This window comes from Agelaius tricolor, unplaced genomic scaffold (assembly GCF_023055355.1).
Source record: "Agelaius tricolor isolate 1412-34295 unplaced genomic scaffold, bAgeTri1.0.p SCAF_24, whole genome shotgun sequence".
NCBI classification, from domain to species: domain Eukaryota; kingdom Metazoa; phylum Chordata; class Aves; order Passeriformes; family Icteridae; genus Agelaius; species Agelaius tricolor.
In genome coordinates this window covers 5,373,442-5,397,777 of record NW_027269284.1, presented here as the reverse complement: position 1 = coordinate 5,397,777, position 24,336 = coordinate 5,373,442, and the positions used below count along the sequence as shown (strand labels likewise).

The following is a 24,336-nucleotide window of genomic DNA, read 5'->3' as shown; positions in this document are numbered from 1 at the left end:
AGATAACATGCTGAAATTAAAAGCTTTCACCATTTGTTTTCTAATGGAAAACTAGCACTAATTCCCCTTTTCTGCTTTAAGATATTCTGTTGGTTAATAAATTCATCCTCCAAACTGAGTAAAAAAAAGGAGACTGTTAATTATTTTTCTGATTTTCATCTGTGTTTTAATTTTTACATCAGGGAAGAGAAAAATACTTGATTTGGAGGTGTAACTTGCAAGCTAAAAAGTAGAGCTGTATGTTTAGAAGTCCAGCTGAAGTCAGAGTTTGAGCCCTTGCCTGGTTTCAATGTCATACCAAGGTGACTCCTGAAATTCCCTCATGTCAAACTGTGGCATTTCTTTACATACCCTGTGCTGTCAAAGCTGCAAAACAGGACTGGAAAATTGATCACCATATAACCCACTGACACTAGAATCAATCTGGAGAGATTCCCTGACTCCAAAGAGGTTTAAGCCACAATTTCTGAACTGAAGTCTTTACTTGTGCAAGAGACTAAAGTCTGTGCTTGGACCATGATGAATACTCTGCTGAAAATTGGTTTTGGTGGAACAGGAATGGAAATGGCTGGGAAGAAGGTCCAGTACCTTTGTTCCACCTTAATCAGCTCTGAGATAAAATACATCCTCCCAAGTCCTTCAGCTGGAACAGGCTGTCTGGAGCAGGAACTGTCATCCTCTGTTTGTACAGCACCTGACAGTTTTTCATATCAGTTATAAATAAAACTAAGTGGGCAGAGGCACCAAGTAGTATCACTTTTCTGTCCTATAACCTGCTTGCAGAGCAGGCAGTTCAACAGTAAGTAAATGGCAATAATGCAAAAAACAAGACAGCTTAATTCTTATCTTAGTAAGAAAACACTAATTCTACTGAAACCCATGGGTATTTTCCACACAACAGTTCACACAAATTGCCTAACGTGTTAGGCTCCTCCATTGTACACCATAAAGGTGAGTTCTGAGGGGACTGTCCAGCTTTAGGATAGTAACAAGAACAATTCTTTAAATAAGGAAGGCAGCACTTAAATGATGCTTTCAGGTAGGAATTACAGAATACCAAATTCTTACAGATGGTGGGAGTGTTAAGTTGGTGGTACACCAACTGTAGTGTTAAGTTGGTGGTACACCAAGTTGGTGGTACACCAACTCTGCAGAGAAAAATCAACCATCCTTTCTGAGCAGCTTAAAATGCAGAGGCCTTCCCTGCCCCACAGCCTCTGGCAAGGAAAAGAATTATCCAAGGCAGTGCATTGAAGTCAAGCCTCAGGGGCTCATACATACAAAAGCTGCTCACTCATCCTGCTCAGTGCCCTGGCATTTTACAGCCATCTCCATTCAAGCATTGCTTTCCATGTACTGTCAGGTTTCTTGTAGGTACTGACACAAGCAGCAAACAAGAGAGCCCAGGCAGATTTCCCGGGGGAGGGGTCACAGATTACAGTAGGAATGTGGCAATTTCCAGTATTTAATATCAACAGGCAGTAACTGGACACACAAGGTGCAATTCCTAAGAAAACTTTTGATATCAGACAAGAATTTTCAGGCACCCAAACAATGCTTGCACCTGTATCTGGCATCCTGATCTCTACTGGCCTTCTGTATTCACCTCCATCAATACACTGGGGGTGGCGGTGTCTCTACAACTGCTATATTCAAGAAACAACAAAATACATTTTAAGTCTCCCCTCTCTTCACCCAGCAAACTGGACCAGAGATATGCTGCATAAATAACAGAAAGCTAGGGGGAAGAGTAGAAAGTCATTTTACCCTGAAAGAATACAGGAAGGTAAGGAAGAGCCCAGTGCTCCCTGATGCAGCAGTTTCCTAAAGGTACACAAGTGGTGTAATGCTTTGCCACCTGTAGCACAAAATCTCCAAAGAGCATTGTCACTATTTACAGTTTACTATTTATCATACATCCCTGTGCAGCTCTTTATCCATTCCAACAGAAATGCATAAAAGCAATTGTCTTACTAGCATTAAGCACAACTCGAGAAGAGGGGAAACCTCCAGCTCTGACACCATAAAGCACCACCCCATAAAGCCTCTATTTCACAGAGCAGCAGCTACATCTTGTGGAAATATTTAGGATTGCAGGCTTATCCCTAGTAAATATCCATTTATCCCTGAAACGCTCTGCCCTTTGCTGCCCTCTTTTTATGCACAATGTACAAAGTGAACCTGCAGCACACATTGATCTGTTGTAGAACAGCAGCTGCAGCCAATCACTCAATCCCCCAGAGCAGTCTGGCTCATCACACCACAGCAATGATCCAACACCAGGGAGCAAAGCTCAGCTCTGGCCTCTGGGGCTGAATGCTGAACCTTTGCTAATTGTAGCCTAATAGAAGCAGCAGCTCCGGTGCCAGCCTCGTGTGTTGCCCAGAGATTCCGTGGATAATTCACCCCTGGAAGTGTTCGAGGCCAGGCTGGACAGAGCTCCAAGCAACCTGGTCTCATGGAAGGCATCCCTGCCCATGACCAGGGGTTGGAATGAGATGATCTTGACGTCCCTTTCAAACCATTTCATTGCAAATCTAGTGAAAATCTGTTTCCATAACTAAGACATTTCCAAATTAGACCAAGTACAATATTTCTCATTGTCAGAGCCCAGGACATTCCTCTGGCTGCCCTGGAGGACTCAAGACTCTGGGAGGGGGCTCAGAGACTTTGGCACAGAGTCAAAGACACCCGTGCCTTTGATTTTAGCCCGTGGAAAAAATTATCAACTTTGTATGAGGAGTTACAAGCCACAAGAGTTTGAGTAGAATGTTAGTGAATTTATCACAGGGTGGAAAAGTAGGATTTTGGGGCTTTTAGAATGGGGGTCCAAGAGGCAAAGATGGAGGAACCTGGGCATGTCCTGTGTTTCTCCTTCTGGTCCTCCATCTTCTGCTGTGCTAGTGGCACTTTTGGATTGGTTTAGAGTAGAGACAGACTGTTAAACATAGGTGATAGGTATTGGAAAATTGTTATAAATAAAGTACACGTAGTTTTTAGTATAAAACAGTAACACTGTCCTGAGGGCAGTCAGTGTGCCTCAACCCAACCTGCCAGACAGACCTCAGCAGGTCAGAAAGACAATGTATTAGATAAGAGCAAATAAACAACCTTGAGAATGAGAGCCAAGGAATCTCGACTTCTTCAGTCTTGGGGCTGGGAAAAAGAGACTTTCTAACACCTCAGGGTCATCTCAACACCAGAGACCTCACCATCTCATAAATATGGTTATTTACCAAGGAACAGCCCAAGGGCATCCTACAGTCTGAAGCTGTGGCAGGGAATAGTGAACTTTGGTTTTGTGTACTCTTCTATGGCTATTTCTTCTCCTCTTCCACCTGCCACTTTCCTAAGCTGTAAGTTAAAAAGTACAGCACAACTCCCACAAGAGCCAGGCATTTAATATCATTGCCACTGCTGTCCCCCTCTCACATTAGTGCAGGAATCACAAAGAAAACCCCACAAATCACAAACCTGAAGCATGTTTATTAACTAGCTTTGATCTATAGGGAGTTCCTGCTACCTACACTGAGCAGGAGCTGCCTCACAGAGGAGTGGACTCTGGACTTGAAGGCACTGCTGCTCATTTTTCCACCTGCCCAGCAGACCACCCTGATTTAAGGGAAGGGCTCCAAGTGCAGCTCAGCACAGTCAGCAGCAACAGCCCTTCTGAGGGAGATGCACCTACAAGTCAGGGCAGCAGGGGAATACCTCCCAAGTAATTTTAGAAATCAGAAGCTGTAGCTTGCACTGAGACAATCCTGCTGTCTGCCAGGTAATAACAGCTTATCCCAGATGTCTGCTATTGCCTAGGGCTGATTTCATCATGGCCTGTGACCTGCAGCCCACAGCTCTCAAGGCTCTCCACACTACAGGCAGGGCCAGGGAGATTGACTGAACATTTTATAGCCAAGAGTGTCAGACAGACTAATGACATGGAAAACCCCAGAGAAGGAGAGCAGCAATCAGTCCTGCCATCAAACCCTCTGCTTAGCTGATTTGCAAAAACAAAATCACTCCAGCTCCTCTTAATAATAAAAACCCAAACCCACAAACCAAAGCTCCAAATCTTTTTACATTACTAAATACTGTATAGCATTTGTGCAGGTTCAGTTTTACTTCAGTCTGGTAACTCTGGAATGCCTTAAGTGAAAGAGCAGCAAGGGCAAAATAGAGACAATGCCCATAGCAACCCTCCCCAGCAAAGCCAGGTCAGGAGTATAGCACTCTGAAGTCCTTATACAGGGCACAGACTGAAGGTACACTGATTAAAAGTTTTTCCTTTGAGCAATGTGTGAAAATGCTATGAAAGACATTGTGTTTAATTGCTGCTTCCAGTTAACAAGTTAATAGATGTTTCCTACAAAAGATACAGCCAACAATATGGAAGTGTGAATCAAGAATTTTATTTTTTCCCCACATACATTAAAAAAGTGAATGAACACACAAGACAGCAAGTCAGAGAAAATAAACATATTTACAAGACAGTTAAGATATCAATTTTTTTCCATCTTCAAGATCAAGTCATCACAGATTTTCGTTAATTCATCATTTTCTTTAGTCTGTGGAAGAAAAAAAGAGTGAGTTTCAGGTATGTCCAAACTATGTTAGAACCTCATAGTGAGCTGATTGCAGTAAGTCCTGTTTGCCAGTATATGCAATAGGAAGTCCATTTACATGATGGTGGCTCATGCAAATTTAATGTAAAGGAGAGTCTACTATGCCAAAGATCACATGGCATCCTTAGGAGCCTCAGGAAATGAGAAATGAAATCCAGTGTACTGTTTCTGCTTCTTCCACAGACATTCCCATAACACGTGGAGACCAACTGATCCAAGGAAACAAGGCTTTTGGGGCTCAGCCTTTGTTAGGTACACCAAAATTCAGGACATGGACAATTTAGATTTTAATCTTCACAAGAAAGACTCTGCAAAATGATGCCTTGATACTTTTACTGACATGTGACAATTTCCAGTTTGTAGAATTCCTCATGGAACAGTTAAACCATTTTAATAAGACCTCTTATAGTGTTACTGTATTTATGACAAGACCAAACCTAGTTCTGTGTTAAATGGCTTGTCTCATCTCTCCAGTTACAGGCCTACTGTTTCCTCTGCTATGCAAACTTCAGCCATAAATCTGAAGACTCACAAATATGGTTTTTTCCATAATAGGAATCTGCCAGCATTATCAATTTTTGAGTCTTCAATATTGGCAGCAACAACAATGATGCAGTAAAACTAACAGCATGCACTTCCAGCAGTGACTTTTAATCTTCAAAAAGCTTATTCCTTTGAAGGGTTACAACAAAGGCTATGCCTTTACAAAACATTCTAAGACTTTACCTATGGAATATGAAACAAGATAAAGTACAAGGACTAATGGCCTGAACAACATTGAAATCTTGAGTCACATACAGTTAAATATGTGCTAACAGCTTACAAGTCATGTTCATGAACAAGCTGAGCCAGACAGTTATTCAAATTTACTCCCAGATTATGCTCTGCACCATGTGTAACTGTTAGTCACCACCTCCTTCAGTAACCTCCTGACACAGGAGCCCAGACTGGTTTGGAAATGAACCTTGTGCTCCAAAAAATCTAAACATACAGACAAGTCCTGACATGACACTTATGTCAGGTCTCAGTGCTAATTTCCCAAAGCCTGCCAGGAGAGCAGCCATCAAAACCAGCACAGTTAGCAAGGCTCCTCCTAGCCCTGATGCAAGGGAGTTCTTAACTGAGTCCAAGGCAATAGCTTGAGTAGACTCAGCCATGGTGTCATGACTGACCTTTTGTTCAAGGCTCCTCTCTAAAGACTGGATCCTCATCTGCTCTTTGCGCAGAGTGGCTTGAAGTGCTGCAGTCTCTGACTTCGCTTTGCTGCGGACCTGAGCAATTTCCTCATTGGCTCTGAAACAGGCACAAGATGGTGTTTATATTCCCTTCAGACAGCAAGCAGACCTCTCAGAATCACATTAGATGCTTGTACTTGAGATTAATTAGTAAATGATGTATGTTTAAGCCAAGTTTTGGCACTATTGAACCACATTCTGCAGCTACTGTGAAAACTATGTATGCCATTCCTGGTACCTGGCTTTTTTACATGGTACTTACTGCTGCAGCTTTTCTTCAGCATGTGCTTTCAGTGCCTGGTATCTCTGCTCCTCTTTTTTAATTCTAGCCAAGTAATCTTCTGCACATTTCTTCAGAACTTCTTCATTCTGTCCCAAAACCCAAAGAAGTTCAGTTAGTTGTTTAAGCTAGTAGAGGGAGGAGTTTCCCCACCTGACAAAGGGGTTATTTGACTACACCTGAGGGGCAGTATTTGCTCACTGCAGTTACAGAAACAACTATGAAATCCCACAGGCCTATATGGACTAAAATGCTTCCTTTCAACTGTCTTAACTTTGCAGACATTTATTCACCATATTTGCCCCCAATAAATTATTCAGTAGCAAACTCTAGTAAAAGAAGGCCACTAAAACAACAGTCACTAATTGGTTTTGGTTTGCTCCATTTTTTTTAAATCAGCTTTGTATTAAGTTGCAAATGTCACAAGAATAGCTAGAAATCCAACTTTTCCAAAGAACCCACAGAAACATTCAGGCTTTGGACCCTGATATAAAAAAATCCAACACTAACAGCAAGGAAGTTACCTTGGCAGTCACACTACAAAGATATTTTATTAGCCATTGTAGGAAGTTGGAACTGTTTGAAACAATTGCTAGGACTCTACTAATTGTAGGCCTTGAATTTAGTAATTGTGTCTCCAAGCAATGTTTATCTCCATGCTAAGGAAAGGGCTCCTGAACTTAGGGTGGAGATGGAAGGGACATAAGATGAAGGAAGCCTGACATGTTAGCAAAGAAGAAACTGAAGTTTTAACAGACACTATGCCTGTTTCTAAAACCTAGACTAGCATGAAACTTCTAAGGGACTAGTTTCTGAGTTTTAGTAAACAGGGACATTAAAAGATAATTGAATGAAAAAATCTGAAGGCACTTTTTAAAGCACCAACTGAATCAATTTTCAGGCATTTCATGAGTAAGAAACCATAGCTTATACTCATTACCTTCTTTCCTCCGGCCTCTGAAGAAGCTGCAGAAAAAGGCTTGACTTTAGCTTTAGAAAAAAGCCACAAGCATCTTAGAAGGGAGCACCTAATAATCTATTATTCTGACTTATAATTGCACATCCTCTCCAGCATCCATTCAATATGGTGTAGGGGAAACAAGCTGCTCTTATGCAGCAGCTGCCACATGAGAGTATCTCTACGATTAGCAAAAAAAGATGTGCTGCAGCAAGAAAACAGATCACTTCTGTTTGAAGAAACTTTGCCTTCTAAGGTATTATCTTACTTTAAGTCAGTCACTAAATACAACAAATTAGTAGTTTTTTTAATAATCTTTGAATAAACAACTTAGCACGTGGTTTTACCTTTTTAGGTAGTCCTTATATTGGTTTTCACCTTTTTAGGTAGTCCTTATACTACCTAATTAATGGCTGCTCTAGAAATTTCACCATTTCCTCTCCCAAAATAAATGAAATTTAGTGAAGAGTATTATTTGCATTAAATCATCTTACTTTGTGGTAACCCTCTAACACCTCTTTCTGTTTCTCAAGTCGCTTGAAGATTTCAGAGAAGGACTTCTCCATAGAGTTCAGATCTGAAATAGCCTGCTGCTTCTCTTCCATCAGCTTCTGTATTTCTTTCCTTGAGGCTTCCTTTTGCTTCTGAGCATCCTCTAGAGAAAGTGGAGTTAATCCATGAGAGTCATTGCTTTAGCATAAAACCAGTTCCACAGTACAGACAGAGAGATAATCCCCACACCTTCAATTCTTCCCCTTACAAGGGTTCCATAACATGGCCTCTCACCTGTAAGGACACCATGTCTGTGCTTTTAAGAAGTCTTTGTATCTCGGTTACATATTTCCTCACACCAAACTTAAAGCCATTAAACACCATGACCATGTGCTTGCCAAAAGCATTTTTTCTCCTGCACTGTAGTCAAAATACTCCACTAGAGTTTACTGTTATAGGAGCCTTGAATGTTGTGATAGAAGCAAGGATCCAAAAATATTTTTCATTAAACATACACAGCAGCTGGAAGATCTGGAGGAGACTGGGATAACAAGTCAGACTAGCACAGCAGACCTTCAGAAGAGGTTTGGGTAGTACACCCAAGCTATGTTTCCCATGGCCTTAGAGGAGCACAAAAGAGCTGGCCCAGATGTGCCTAATTCAGCTTTGAGCTAAGAAAGTGCAACTAGACAAGAGCTTCACTGCATGCCTTTCCTAGTTTTGAAGGCACAAACTTGACTTAGGCAAAAGGCCAAATCTGTCCAGCAAGAACTTCTAGTGATACCTTGCCACTTAAATGATGCCAGAGAGTAAACAATCAAACAGAGTGCTGACAACTGGATCTGCCAGATTTAAAAAACCAACAGCTCCAGTGAAGAATAAGAAAAAGTTGTGTTCACACCTGATTCAAAAAGTCATGATTACCTATCAATTGATATCATGTCTGTATGGATATGCATAAAATTGTGAGTCTATCTTGTCTTAAACCTTACACTTATCCTGGAAGCACTTGAAATATTAATGTCAGAGGTGAAGGAGTACTAACCTCATTTAGTAACTCTGGGCTAAGCACATCCCAGCCCCCCAAGGCACTCAAAATGTAAATAGGGAACTTACCCATAATTTGTGTTATTGTCTGTTCAAATTCAGCAACTATTTTTCTAAAAACCATGAAAAAGAAAAGTTGAACATAAGTTAGAAAATGTATCTGGAATAACTAAGTAGATATAAAAGTCAGGACAGATTCATACCCCATTTCTTTGTATTCTGTATGAAGCTTATTATACTTCTGGTTCCATTTCTCAATCTCCAGCTCTTTCTCTTGAACCTTTGAGGGTGAAAAGGTAAGCCTTTACTTTTTGCACAAAAAGAGATAAAAGATTTGATACTAGAAACAGTCTGTAGGACAACTTGGCTATAACTTTAACTTAATACAGAGAGAGAAATAAGCTCTAATTGCTTAACAGAATCAAAATTGTTTAATTACAAACTTGACTCAAATAAAATTTAGATTAATACATAGATTTTGTATATATGATTCCCAGCACATTGCCAGTATCTGTTCAAGTGGCAAGATCAGAGTCAACTCAGCCAACCAACCTCTTACCCAGTGTCTGTGTAGACTATAACCTTAGAGAACACAATGGGCCAAGGAACATTTCTCAAGTGACACACATTTCCCTCTTATTTACAGGGCAGACAAAAAAAGCACTTCACAAACCTGCTAATATTAACACATGAGAAAACAAATACCAGAAGCCTGTTCAAGATCAAATTGCTCTTTGCAGTAACTTTTACTCAACACTAAATTAGGGAAAGTGGAAAGGGGGAAGATTAAAAGATGCCTCAATTCATTTGAGAATAATGATACCTATTCCACATCAGCTAAACTAAAGCAGAGCTCACAGTAACAGAATTAAGCAGCACAAATACCCTTTGCTAAACACTCTGTGCAAGCTCCATAACAATTTAAGAGCTGTAACCACAGAGCTGACTGCACTGTGGGAGGCCTTCAAAGACAAGAGGCTCAAAACACATAAAATGACCTGGAATTTAAAAAATATCAAAGAGAAAGTAGAAGCACATGATTACTGCTAGTTTGCTAGTTTTGTCACAAAACTACATAGTAAACTGTAGTACACTGATTTTTCAGTATTTTAAAGGAATCTAATTTTAGATATATTGCAGTATTTCAGGTGACAGGAAGCAGGACACTAGCAAAAACAGAATGTACTATTAAGAGAAGGAGTGATAGCTAAGCTAGGAAAAAAATATTACAAAAGCAAAGGTATGTGAAGATAGAAACAAGTTAGAAACTTGCATGTGCAAGCTCAAAAAGGTTTCAGTAGACCCCAAAAAAAGCAGGCTTTCCTAAGTCCTGTATTTGCTCAGAAGGAAAACAGGTTTTCACTTTCCTCCTACTCCTGAGCTGTTTCACAGATGGAAAAAAAAATTGAAGTTTAGCCTGTCTTCCTTTCAGGTTGATACTGCAATTCCAGGCCTTTTTATTTAAGTGACATAGCTGGAGTCACCCAGTCACACCTACAACAGTGTTTGCAGGTTTAAAGTAGTTCTTTCCAACAGGAAAGAGTAGCATTTTAATGATATTACACAAGCTTAACCCCCTGCTATTATATAGGTTCTTAGTTTTACATCAATGAACTAGAAGCTGTCCCCTGTCAAAGCCACATTTATTTTCCTGTACTAGACAATATGCTGAGTGAAAGTCACCTCCTAAATGACAGAAAGTAAAAGTTATTCCTACAAAAGCCACTATCTCTGTACTCTAAAACAAAAGAACTTAAGCAGCAAATAATCACAGGTCATCCTTGTTTGGTGTCCCTAGTGCCACTGCCTGCAGTACAGCAGTCAGCAATTTTGGAAGCTCCATCTTTTGCTGAAGTGATACAATTAGCTTTAAGGACATTTATGCTTAAATGCTCCTCTTACATTATTTAGTGTTTGTAAGGTAACATAACTCAGAAGTCATAATGAATTGAGTACTCCAGTTGCTGAAGTAAGTGGATATATGTCTTCTTGCATCAGTCAGCAGATGGGCTTTTAAAGGCAATTTCTGCAATTATAGCACAGGCTTAAAATCTTACCAACTACTTCTTCTTCCTCCTTCACTAATGTCTTTGTCCTCTGGAGTGAGCTCCAGACCTCACCTTCACTTTATCAGCTGGACATGCTCTCGTGCATTCAGGTCCCACAAGAAAAGAACTGATCATAGCACTGAACTGGCACTACAGTTTTATCTTGTCTTAGGGGAGTTACATAAGTCACTCTCTTCCATTGGCATGAAAATGTATTCCTGCTTGTTGAATAAGTACCCAGATGACTGATATTAAGCCTAACTATCCCATCTGATAACACCTGATAACAGGTGCCTTTTAATAGTGACCAGATATAAGGCAGAACCTGACTAGTAATGAAGTTTGTCCTATTTCCCTAAGTGTTAGCTCTAAAAAGTTCTATACCTACAGAACCCATCAAGTCCACAGCAAGCTTTTCATAATGACAAACTTATGTCAAGTATGACAAGAAAAACTGCAAAGTAGAGATTTATCCCAGATAATCCAAACAAAAGGACCTTCCAAGGCTCTGCCAAGTTCTGCTTTGGAAGGGCCACCATACCTCTCTCTTCACCAGTTCAACAGCTGCATCCATGTCTTTTTGGCTATATTTTAGCACATCTATAATAGCATCCACTGCAGTGTTTGTAGAAGCAGCAAAATGGACTGGAGGAACATGACTACTCAGGGAGTCTGGAATTAGGGGACCAGCATCCTATAAAGAAAAGAAAAATGCAAAGTTTCAACAGATTCCATTGTCATACTACTGATTAGGTGCATGCATGTTATTTTAAGTCAATGTATCTCACTTAAACACACCAGGTACCTCCACAACTTTGTTAGCATAAAACTTTCTTACCTTGAAGTTGACTACATAGCTCTAAGAAATACCTATAAGGTAGAACCAAAACTGCTACCCACCAATTACAGCTATGAAACAAAGCAGATGACACCAGGCTGTTCCTCACAAGCAAAAGAGATAATTTCAGAATGAGCTACTGCAGGCAGATCTGTTCAAACTATAAACCATAGATGCAAGAGCATCCAGTTTAACCTAAGTGCTTTTCACCCCACCAATGCAATTACAAAACATAGCTTGCCTTTTGTAGCTTGACTTGCATAAAAAAGACTGCTTGACTAGAGCATTCTTAAAAACAGCTCAAATTCCCTTAGACCGTGTGCAATGGCATCAGCTTCCATAAAATACTTCTAATATTTAAGAGAATGTTCCTCACAAAGTTCAACTTCCATATAAATAAGTATCCAACCTGGTTAAAAACAATCATTTAAGAAAAGACTTATCAGATTCTGCAATCCCTAAAATACCTGCCTAAGTCTTAACTTCAGAACCTAGTCTATCCCCTTTCTAAACTATCAACATGAAACCTGATAGCATTCCAGACACCCTTACAGAAGTGGTAAATGTCCCCAGAAGATCTAGTCCTTTTGGTTTCTCTTCACTCTCAAGACTCACTAGAGGCTTTCCAGCTTCCTCAGGCACATTACTTAAATCAGCAACAGGACTAAAAATGAACAAACATAACACCATTAAATTCAAGTGTTGTCTTTCTTTGCAAAGCTCTTGTACCAGCAGCAGTCAGTCCAGAGGCCAGGGCAGTGGTTGTCCCCCTGTACCCAGCACTGGTGAAGCCACACCTTGAATCCTGTGCTCAGTTTCAGGCCTCTCACTATAAGGACACTGAGGTGCTGGAGCACATCCAGAGGAGGGCACAGAGCTGGGGAAGGGTCTGGAGCACAAATCTGATGAGGGGCAACTGAGGGGGCTCAGCCTGGAGAAAAGGAGGCTCAGGGGGACCTTCTCACTCTCCACTACCACCTGAGGGGAGTTTGTAGTGACATGGGGGTTGGTCTCCCAAGGAACAAGGCTGGATGAAACAGCCTCAAATTGCACCAGGGGAGGTTTAGATTGGATATTAGGGGAAATGTCTTCACTGAAAGGGTGGTCAAGCATTGGAACAGGCAAGTCACCAGACCTGTAGTTATTTAAAAGATGTGTGGATGTTGCACTTGGGGACATGGTTTAGTGGTGGACTTCCCAATGCTGGGTTAACTGTTGGAGTTGACAATCTGAAAGGTCTTTTCTAAGCTAAACAACTCTGATTTTATGCACTAAGTCAATACCTACCCAGGCTGAGATGGAGCTGTCATGATACTCTCACTTGATTCAATAGTACCATAAACTGGTTTTCTTGGACTGTCTCTCAACAGGGGGTCAAACTTCAAATACAGTGACTGTTTTCTCAAGGCTGATTCTTTGAACTGAAGGGGGAAAAGAGGCATAAACTGACAGATCTGCTTCAGAGCTCAACACACACATCCCACCCACACACAAATAATCCTCTGAAGAGTGGGTGAGCCTATTCTTCAGTGGCCAGAGCACTGTTCTCAGGAGGAAAATTACATAAGAGAACTCTGTGCCCACATACTTAAGTCCTTATGTAATATCAGAAGAGCTCAATCTGCTCACAGACTGAATCAAAAGAGCAAACATTAATGAACTATTATTCCAAACTAGAAGACACAGGGAAAGAGTATTATAAGCTGAAAAACCAGTGTATGCCATTTTCTCTTCCCTTATAAAATCATAAGGACAAACACAGCATTACTAAAACAATTTCAATTCAGTGCATTCGCTGTTCAGAGATTCTCCTGCTTGGGTCCAGAATAACAGTAAGAATAACTAAACTGAACAGATTAAAATATGACAAGCCCCACTTAGAGACATTATTTCTGAAACTGGCCATAAAGAAAAAGAGATTAGAAAAACTGTTTTTGAAACAATGATCTGTACTCTTAAAGCATCATCTTCTAGCAGTTTTGGCCAGAAGTGAAACATCCTTCACCTCAGTTTCAGGTGCACACTGCACACTGACAGCCAGAGACCACTGATTTTTGGTTAAATTGGTTATAACTGCATTTCCTTGCACCATCACCCCCTTCCCAGCCTTGTCATCACATTCCTTTGGAATAAATGACAATTTCTGTGGACAACTCAAAGTGAAGTTAATTCATGAAAACATTTAAGGCTTGACACTTTCATCTTTGCTTTCCTCTCCACACTGCCAGGAAGGTAAACAAAATATTTAATGTCATACTTACTGATGAAGACCCAAACTGTTCCAGATAGTCTATGCCCATTCCAAAAACTGGAAAATGAGGAAACAATACAATGAAGATGCAATACTGCCAAATTGTCCTACCACAGACAGAAACAAACACGTATAAAGCAAATCCCTGCTCTCTCTCAGTCTCATGACTTCTAGCTCTTCATTGGTTAAAATATCTTTCTATCCAGACCTGAAAAAAGCAAATATCTCTAAACTACGCAAACTGACAACTTCCATTTGTTCCCAGGCACTTGTAAGAATAGGTAGGATTTAACACACAGTGGAACTTGTGTGGTTCTATGGCTGAAGGGACAAGTACACTCAGATGTTGTGTTACACACAATGCCCCATGAAAGAGCAAGATTGCCAATCTCACCATTAAAATTAGTACACAGCTCAGATTTGAAGGATGAAGTTATAACCATTTCCCAATACAGCAATTCCACTCCAATGTGAAGGTAATGACAGACTGAGCTGCAGCCCAACCATTTGCTCATCCTTCCACACCATGCTCCTACCAGGAATAACCCTTCCAAGTGGTTAAATCACAGCCATGTAGGAAGCTCTCAAGACAAGCATCCTTGTCAGGAAGATCACTCACTGCAATATGAAACCAGTAGTGCTAAGGCCTGCAGTAACCTACAAGGCTCACAAACACAGCTGCACAGCTCTCAAGCTCTCAGTTTACAAAGCCCTTAACACCAGAAATTACTTTAAGGGAGCAAATTTTCAGCCCAGAAACTGCCACTGCAACTCTAAAAAGACAGTTTCTGTACCAGCCTAAATTCCCATCCTCACAGGCCACTGAATTCTAATAGCCAGCTTTTTGAACTTAGGTTAAACCAGAGGAAGTTAGAAATAGGCTTAGATACATTTCCCAGCACTGCTAGTCTTTGTGGGGTCTGGAGTCCTTTCAGAAGGGCAGAATGAGAGAGAAAACTATCCATAATAGAACTTAAGCAGAAAAATATCTATACACATTACTGAAACAATACATTTTCAGTCTGTTTGAAAGAAATGCCCTTACCTTCTGATGATGGTCTGAAGAGCTCTTCAGGTTCAGCACCAGCTGTCTCATTTGCTGTTCCTTCAATTCTAGGGGAACTAGGTTTAATTTCTTCTGCAAACATTGCCATTTTTCCACTGTCAGTAGAAACCAAATTATCTTGAGAGGGGACAACCTTAGCTGGAGACGTTTTAGATGGGCTCATTTGCTTCTCCTGACAAAAAAAAAACCCAAAATCCTTTTAATTGTTAAAATAATTATTTTTAAATGTAATGAAAATCATTTTAATGATCAAATTGGTTTGTCATGAACTAACTGGGCAGCCAATATAATAAAACAAGAATTCACAAGCATAAAAATTAAACTACCAACAGTGAGCACAGCTCAGGAGCCACTTTTCTAGAAGCCACACCTTTATGTTTGTCCTTATATGCAATTGCTGATCAAAAAAGATACTAAACACCAAGGCACCAATTTGACTGTCTCTGATGTTACCTTCAAAACACAGGTCTTCACAGCTGACACTCCTTCTAGAGCTGCTGAAGATGCATAAACCCACCAATTCTTAGACAAAATATCAGAAATAGCTTTCACAAGATTAAGTCATTAAGCCAGAGAAACTCTGTTTCATGGAACAACTTTGTAAGATCTGTCTGTCTTTCCTATACCTTACCACTTCTCTTTTTCCTGGAAGTTCAGTTTCTGCTTGAACTCCTGGCTTCTCTTCTTGAGCTTTTGGCATGTCTTCTACCACACTCTGCTCAACAATTTCCCTAAAGAAAACAAACAAAATAAATAAAAAAAAAAAAAAATCAGTATTTACATCACACAGTTCAAATTCTGTATTATCAGATGAACTGAACAAAAGTAGCTTCCTTGAGAGGTTCTACTGCCACAGTACAGGAAACTTTACAGAGGGTGGGGATGTAAATTTACTGTCTTGCCTGGTGACAACTTAGGTGACAGAAAGCTCTCCCACCATGAGAAGCAGTGTTTCCTGGGAAGCAGAAAGTCACAGCAGCATCATTTATTTCTATTCACTTAACACTGCTCTCTTATTTTCATTTGTTAGGCTCATTGCTTTTTTCAAGTTAAAGATAGGCTCTTTGTTTAATTAAGAGCAGAATTACAAGCAGCCTGCTCCTCTTTCCAAGGCCATGTTGTGATTATTGGTGTGAACTTCATTAGAGAAGCCCAGTACTCCACTTGTGCTGTCAGCAGTAAGTAAACTTTTCACCTTGGTAAACAGTAACAGATCATGTTACACAGGGAGCAAGAGTGCAAACATTTCTGTCAAATGAACAATTTGTGCCAGTCTAGTTCTGGCAAGCACCTGACGTCTATAGTAACATTAATAACCAGACTTTCTAGGAAAGGTAACAACATATTCCATCCTCCAGTAAAAAGTCTGTGTGCTGCCAAGAAAAATGCAGCTTCAGAGCCAGGTCTTTTTACTAGAGATAGCATTTAGATACAAAGAACATGCAGGGAAGAAACAGAAGAGTTCAGCAGAGAACAAAACTGCCTGATCCCTTCCCATGCTGCACCATGCACAACACTGCTGCCTACTTCCCTGTTTTATTTAAAGACAGCAGCAGTCACCTGATTCTCCACACTTTAATCTTGGAGAAGTGGGGAAAGCACCCCTTGAACAATGCTCTTTCCACCTAAGCCTGTTCTCTCCCATTCTCCCAGACTTAAAAACACCTTTTGCCTAAAGCTAGTCATCTCAGGAGTTTCCTTCCCAATTATGATCTTTCCTGTTGCAACATTAACTGTGTTACAGATTACAACAGACTCTGCCAGCCTGGGAGGGATGCTGTCTAAGAAGTAGGAGTGGACTAATTTGAGATACTATCTAACTTTGCTCACATGAATTCAAGGTGCTCCTGCATTCAGCTACAGATTCACTTACACATTTTTGGGTTCTTCTTTCTCAAGAGTTTCACAGGTACTTGGCCTGTTATCCTGCTCCACTGGAAGAGGTTCCCTTCTTGGTGAGGCACTCTCCTGCTCCTCAGGCAGGGGAGCTTTCTGAGGGCTGGGTTTAGAACACTTGGGTGAGGTGGAAATTTTAGAGCCTCCTCCAAATGGATTAAAGTTTGGATCATCAAGTTTGTCCCAATCAAACTGATAAGATGCTTTAGGAACAGGGATTTCATCCTCCACATTACTTTTACTTCGCTCTTCAGTATTCTCTGGTTTTGTTTTGGTAATAGGAATTTTTTTGGAAGGTGGCTTAATTCCAGGTCTTTTACCTAGTTTCTTAGGAGGTGGTTTTCTAGCAGTGGTATTATCAAAGTCAAATTCCAGTTTTACTGGTCCAGCCTTGGTGACATCAGGCTTTTCTGCAGGTTTCTCTTTGGAGACACTCAGCTCTTCACGAGGCTTTGACTCTTGTGCAGAGGCTTGTTCTGCTACTGAAACATTCTGAAGTTTTGATTCCTCAGTTTTAAAAGAGTTGCTCACCCCAGAACTACTGGGACCTAAGCTGCCAGGTGACTGCACAGGAGGTGTAGGTGCCTCTGCTAATACCACTGAATTATCAGTCTGGCTTGCATCTGTGGAAGCAGACTTCACACCCTGCTCAGAGCCACCAATTGCTTGCTTAGGTGACAGCTTGGATTTGTTAGACTCCAGCTCACTCAGTGCAGATTGCTTTTCAGAGATGAGAGCTTTGTCTTCACTTAAACACTCTGTACTTGCTGTGGTTGAAGCAAAAGGAGCTGCATCATCCTGCAGAAGAGAATCATTACTTTTTTCAATAGTTTTCTCAGGGCTACTGGATACTTTTACAGGAGACTCTTGCAGATTTCCAGGAGAATGAGGCAACTGTACTGAACTTTGAAAAGGATTGATGTCATTTAAGTTATCAAAATCAAGATTGTAGGAACCTCGACTCCTCACTGGCATCTCATCATCTGGGTAAGCAGCCACGCTGACCTTCTCTGGCATTTGTGTATTGCTTGTTTCAGCTTCAGGCTTTTGTTGACATGTGCTGCATTTAAAAAAAAAAAAAAGAGTTACTTTGCAGGCATAGTTTGAAATTAGAAAAATTTGCACAAGTAGATTTGCATGGTCAGAGTAATCAGTTTGGTTTTTTGGTTTTTTTTTTTGCAATATGACAGCTGACAGCAAAATATAACAGCAAAAATTCAGTTGTCACCTAAACAGCCAAGGCTTATGAGCTCTGGTACTTATGAAACATAGGGAGAACAACCCCTGAAGTTAGCCAGTGTTCCTAAGCTACCTGTTCTACACAGCCTTGATACCTCATGCCAGTCATCCCTGGAGACTGCTGCACCCAGCACAGCATTTGGACACTGCCCTTTCACCAGGCAGTGAAACACACACTGCTTAGGAGGAGTTATTGACAGTCAGCAGCTCAAAAACAAACACAGCTTGTGGTACCATCTTCATGCAGATTCATCTGAGTCATGACAGACTCGAGTCTGGGACCAAACCAAGTCATGATTCAGGTCCTCCCACACTAGTCATTACTTTGTCTGGGCAGTCTGGCAAATATTTTACTCCCTGAAAGTATGCACCACCATTTGATTTTTGAGGGCCTACATACAAAACCAGACCCTGAACTTCAGGCACTCTAAATTCTGTACAACAGCACATGTGAAGAGCAGAGCAATACACGAGAAAACACTTCTCCAGTAAGAGAATGGTTAAGATTTTCTAGTGAAAGACAAAGGTTAAAGAGTTTGTGTACTCGCTATTGCTGAATATTCCACAAGTTATTGCTGCCCACTTTATTTCTCCAAACTCCACACAACTTCTGAAAGCTTAGCCTCAGACTACAGAGAGTTAAGCCATTACTTCCTGAAAGAGGATTTCCTCCCATTGTTTTGTCCCTCCATAAAGTTATTATTTCTATATGCCATCCTTATCTGCTGCAGAACAGAACATGATTAAAAGCCACTCACTAAAAACTCCACTTTGATAAACTCGAAAGCAGAGGAGGGAGGTAAGAGCTGAAGAAGTTGTTCTCACCCGGTTTGAGCACCTCTTCCCGGCAATAGCTCAGCCCCAGGCTGCGACTACTCAGGTCCCTCCCACTCTCCTTCAGCGTTTAACCTAATAAATGCCAGTCAGGAGCGAGACACCTGCGTGGAACGCCAATCGCTTGTGACCGGGCCAAAGTGACCCCGTTCAGCAACGCGGAGCCCTTTCACGGATTTGTTACAAACGAATCCTCACATTTTAAAACCAGAGAGGACACGTTCAGCACAAGCAGTGCATTGATACAATCATGCCCTAACTAAAGCAATTCTGTGCTGATCCTTTAAACTCACTTGAACTTCATAAGTACTAAATCTTTGTTTATTTGTGCATACAATGAATTTGGGGCATAAATACCATAACATTATTTAGTTGTGGTGATTAGTTCAGAAATAGCTTTCTGAGCTAAACTGTACATGGAAATAAACACTTGAAGCAAACATATACACTTAAACATTTAAGTGTTGCTACCTTTTTCCCTTCCTCCCCCTCCCAACAAGAAAAACACTGATCAAATGAAAGTATTGGGTAGTTAAAAACAAATAAAAGGGTGTATTTGCTTGCAGAAGGCAAAACTAAGACCTGAAACTTTTTGCTGGTGGGAATTACAGATGTCTATACTAGTTTAAAGGGGGGCTAAAAGGCAGTAACAAAATTTGCATTTAATATTGTCATGACACCACCAAATTGAAACATTACAGATTTTATGCTCTTCTACAAACAGCTATTATGAGCCACTTTGAGACTAAGGCTGCTAGACTATAAAGGCATATAAACATGTTTACACTTGTGACTGATGGTATATTCACTTTGTGCTGCTAGATTAAAGAAAATCTTCATACTCTCTGACTCAAGGTGTCAATTCAAGCTAACCCTGCAGAAGATTTATCTCTTTAGATTTTACTCCTCAAGATACAATAGTACTTCACATACAAGATAAGATATTTTAAGGCTTAGCTTCAGAATAGTTGTATTCTCACACAGAAACCTTACATCAAGTAGAGAATACAAGACTGTTTCTTACAGTATTTCTTCTCAAGCTATTTATCCATACCATAAACTACCTTAATGAAATCAGTTACAGAGGAGTAAGGAATAAAGTTCAATAACTAATATTACAATCAAGATAAAATTTCTTAAAAGTAATGACAGTTTTCCTTGGAAAAGTTCATGCATTGGTCAATCTTAATTTTGTTCTTCTTGCATAGTTTACATCTTGTTATAGAATATTATACTTTAACTATCCAGGATTAAATTAGGGAAAGTTAACTTGAGCATGCCCCAGATGGGTAACACACGACTCACCCAGCATCAGAGGGTGCAAATAAAACATCATCTGCCACATCTTCACGGCAGTCGTCAAGTGCAAAAGTAGTCTGAAGTTTGTCTGTCATAGCAGGACTCAGAATTTTTCTAGTGTGAGGATCTCTTTGAGGAGTTTGAAAGGTTACCTTTAAGAAAGGGGTGGGGGGGAAAGAAAAAGGAAAAATATGAGCACAGTATTTTTCAAACACCAAACAGCACATGCATTCAGTGGCAGCTCTCATAGAAAGAGAAAGAATAAAAAGAATACAGAACCAGAAGTTTACCTTCATCACTTTTCCCCCACTTTTTGGTGGCAAGTTTTCTTTCTGGGACAGGCGGAGAATAGAAGGTCTCCCTGTGGGTTCCGGCGGCACAAAGAAAAAGTCGCAGTCTTCCGCTGTTAAATCATCCTTAAGGCTTCCTCCGTTTTCTCCATTTTCTGCATTTAAAATCTGCAGACTCATTCTAGGACATCAACACACACAGCACCGCAGCATGAATGAGAGGGTGTGGTCAGCCAGATGCACTTGGAGATAATGGAAGAAGTTGGCAGCCTGGCACTGGCTAGCCAGGACTAACAGCTTCAAAGGGAAAGTTGGAAGCATGGAAGGAAGGGCTTCGCAGGGAAAGGTCTATCTCAGGAGACTCTGAAGTACCTAAAAGCAGCACTTACAGCCCCTCTGCTTTGGTAAGGGCTTGAGAAGCTAATTGTTGATATTATGCCTTCTACAGCTCACATTCTAGCCTGCCTGTGCTCTAAAGGGAGCTCTGTCACCTGCAGTGTTTCCTCCTTCCCAGCCCCTTCAGGCAGTGACGTTCAGCCGTGTGTCCTGTGACAGGGCATCCAGCTGAGCAGCACAACTGCTCCTGCAAGGGCCACATGAGAGATGACAATCATCTCTCTACTCCCATGCTCTCATTACTACATTGCACCCCAGCTGACAGCAGAAACAAGTGTGGTTAGTTAGGGTGTGTTTGGGATCAGAGTCCTGAACCAAATCAGCCTTTTCCTGCACTGAGCGTATGCTGCTCTTGTAAAGCAGATAGTACTTAGGAATCCTTTGCAGCATAGACATTACTGGTATGCAAATGAGAAAAGTCATCATGAGAAAGGTGTTTCTGAAATATTGTTCTTACACTGGACATGCACAAGCTTTAGTAGATTGTTAAATACTGGTCTAATTGTACTAATGTGAAAGACTTGAAACTAAAGCCTGGGCTGCAACTAATATTAAGGATGAAAATAAACTAGAACTAGAGAGAAAGCACATTTAAAACACACCAGGCAAGCCACCATGTAGTATTTGAACTCTGCCTGCTTTTTATTCCCATTGGAGCCACTGCTGTTCTTAAAGGTTTAACACTATCACTCAGTGATGCACAGCTGCTTTTAAAAAAAAGAGCTGGACAGAAGGCAAGGAAGATCTAAGCATAACCACTGTCCATGAAGAATGACACCTGTGCAGTTATTTACCTGGAAAACCGCTGTCAAAGCAATTCATTTCATGTGAGCTGATGTATTATCACCTGTGCAAGATCACCAGTATCAAGTGGAAGAGACTTTGACTTTCTGCAATGTGTAACCATTCTGAGTGATCTCAAATGCTTGATTTGACCAAACATGTAATCCCTAGCCTGTTTTTCCATCATATATTCAGGATTAATCTATACATACAATTGTTTTCAGTGTCATAAAGAGGTAACAAGAACACTTGGACTGAAAATTTTAAGTCATGTTTTCAATCTCCTCGCCCCTATGTATTTAAATTTCTGTACATAAGCCTGCAAACATTTCTGCACATTAATGTAGGCATTAATCCCTATGGGAAAATTTGCTTCCTACTTTCCATAGAATTCAGCTGCTTTGCCTGCAAGCCTGACAGTAGCACTTTCAATCAGCAATGGAATGCAAACAATAGCTGCAGAAGCAATGGCATGCAAAGCATGCCAGTATTAGCGATTTCTTCATTCCTTCTTTATTCATCATATTAATGCTTCAGTTCAGCTTGGTCTTTGTATTAAGCATTTTTATATTAACCACTTGTAGAACTTGAAGTGAACTTCACGGCTTTCCTTTATTCCAAATTAAAATTGAGACAACAGATGAAGCAAATCTTTACAAATTGTATTTTTTACTGTAATTACTTTAGAAGCAAGCCTAGGATATGGTAAAGTTGTCAACACCTTCTAAAACAAGCTCCATAAGCAGGGGAGGTTTGTTTAAAGACTTTTTCAGCTTTGTCATTGAGCTACTTGTGCACCATTGCTAATTGCAAATTGACACCATATACCACTTTAGATATTAAATCTAAAAATCAAATTTCTTTCTAGGATTAAAATACTAGAAGTAATTAATAGTTTTATTTTAAAAATTTTGCAGTCAAGATTTGATCCAAATAATATTCCACAAGTTCATTAGCTAGCAGCTGTGACAAAGTGAAAGGGTGGCCTAATTCATATCTTTGTTTGAAGTGATCAGCATCTGAGGCACATAAGTATTATGAAAGGCAGAAGGTTCTCCCACCATTGCAAAACAAAGCTCAAGGCCAGGCTGGATGGGGCTTGGAGCAGCCTGGTCTATTGGAAGGTGTCCATGTTCCTGTGAGGGAGGTTGGACATAGATGATATTCAAGGTCCCTTTCAAGCCAAACTTTTCCATGGATCTATCAAAGTTCACAAAAATGGAAATGCTCCTTATTTTGGAAGGATATTTATGTGGCACATACCAGAACCTGCCATTCTACAGTTAAGAATTGACATAAATTCAGTGACATGACATCAGGTAATTAATCCTCAGATAACTATCATTTGTAAAGTGCTTCAACCTAACCTGTTGTTTAACAAATTCCAGGACATACTAGCCAAAACACCAACGTGGTCTCAAATGCCTGAAAAGCCACTGAACATGCAGGGCAGAGATGGAATTTTTATACTTAATTATCATTCTGAATTCCTCCAGCAGCCAATATGCAGAGCACTCGCTGATGGCAAAGCAAATTGGTACGTGCTGTGAATATTTCCATACAAACTAACACATAGCTGACTGATGTATTTATTTATTTATTTTAGTGCAAATATCTCACTTCAGAACAAATAAACACTCTCCTGAGAAGCAACTCTCTCATAATCACCTTCTCCTGACTGCAGGGGAGGAGCAGCAAGGCCAGGGAAGGAGCCGCAGGTCCACCCCTGCCCATCATGGCACCGAGACATGTTTTAAGTCAAAAAAACAAGCTCCAAAAAAACCCCAAAAACCCAACCCTGCCTCGGTCCCTCTTTATTCCTGTCTCACCCCGGGTTTCCCATCAACCCCATACCATCCTGCAAACACACAGAGATGGCCCCAAGAGCCTCACCTCGCCCCCCACTTCAGTGGGGCGGAGCACCTGAGCTCCACCCAGTACCCCCAAGTTCCTGCCTTCTCTTCATCCTTAAATTGACAGAAATAACCCTCAAATATCTTAATCTGAAACTCACAGAGCTGCCCCTAGACAAGGGGATAGCCCCGGTCCCACAGCACCTGAAGCATGAATTTCACGAAGGGGTCGCTAAACTCCCCAAACACCACAGCACCTCAAGCTCACTGAGGGGCCCTCAGCCAGCCCCCCATCAAATTCAAACCATCCCAAGACCAGAGGGGTCACCAAGCCTTCCCCCAAACTCACAGAGCAACCTCGGCACTCCAGAGTCACAGAAAGGCCCCTGAACCCTCCCCCAGCCCCAAGCTCCCAAAGGGGCCCCACAGCTCACCCCTATAGCACCCCAAGCTCCCAGAGCGGTCCCCGAGCCCTCCAATCTCACAAAGAGGTGCCGACATAGCCCCTCCCAGCCCCACATTGCCTCAAGCGCTTACAGAGCCCGAACTTCCCCGAGCCTGTCCCTCCCCCTCCCTCACAGAGAGCTCACCGAGATTGCAGCAGCCAGTCTCACAAAGGGAAGCCCAAACACTTCGCCCCAGCCTCACACCACCTTACAGCGGGATCCCCCAAGCACCCATACCTGCCGGCAGATCCCAGGTCGAGCCCTGAGGGCGCTCAGCCGCGACAGCACCGTACACCCACCACCGATCGCAGCCACTCCGCCGCCGCCTCACGATTTCAAACCCAACGGAAGCCCCGGCCCGCCAATGAGGGAGCGGCGTTCGGGGCGCGCCCGCCAATCAGAAGAGCGTCCTGCGGAGGGGGCGGAGCCAGCGCCACGCGTGACCGTTGCGTCCCCCCGAGCCCGC

General features: G+C 41.4%; 1 protein-coding gene across 2 annotated transcripts; it reads right to left on the bottom strand.

Annotated features, from left to right (window-relative positions):
• Window positions 1–4,384: 4,384 nt before the first annotated feature.
• On the bottom strand, window positions 4,385–24,217 carry TACC3 (transforming acidic coiled-coil containing protein 3). 2 transcript variants are annotated; one of them, XM_071447272.1, is made up of 16 exons: window positions 24,108–24,217; window positions 20,393–20,573; window positions 20,109–20,254; window positions 16,708–17,790; window positions 15,466–15,565; window positions 14,814–15,006; window positions 13,779–13,825; window positions 12,805–12,938; window positions 12,070–12,181; window positions 11,221–11,373; window positions 8,835–8,911; window positions 8,701–8,744; window positions 7,587–7,747; window positions 6,117–6,223; window positions 5,792–5,912; window positions 4,385–4,562 (listed from the first exon to the last, which is right to left on the bottom strand). In XM_071447272.1, exons 2-16 carry the CDS (start codon window positions 20,570–20,572, stop codon window positions 4,497–4,499), a joined length of 2,724 nt encoding a protein of 907 aa, XP_071303373.1. In that variant the 5' UTR covers window position 20,573; window positions 24,108–24,217; the 3' UTR covers window positions 4,385–4,496. The 2 variants fall into 2 exon arrangements, with proteins under 2 accessions (XP_071303373.1, XP_071303374.1); XM_071447273.1 differs by lacking the exons at window positions 12,070–12,181; window positions 12,805–12,938 and having other exon boundaries at window positions 24,108–24,210.
• Between the last annotated feature and the right edge of the window lie 119 nt (window positions 24,218–24,336).

Coding starts and splice junctions, on each gene's coding strand:
- TACC3 (XM_071447272.1), bottom strand. CDS start 20,572: ATGAGTCTGCAGATTTTAAATGCAGAAAATGGAGAAAACGGAGGAAGC. Junction 20,255..20,392: donor GTGGGGGAAAAGTGATGAAG/GTAAACTTCTGG, acceptor CCTTTCTTAAAG/GTAACCTTTCAAACTCCTCA. Junction 13,826..14,813: donor CTTCAGACCATCATCAGAAG/GTAAGGGCATTT, acceptor CTCATTTTCCAG/TTTTTGGAATGGGCATAGAC.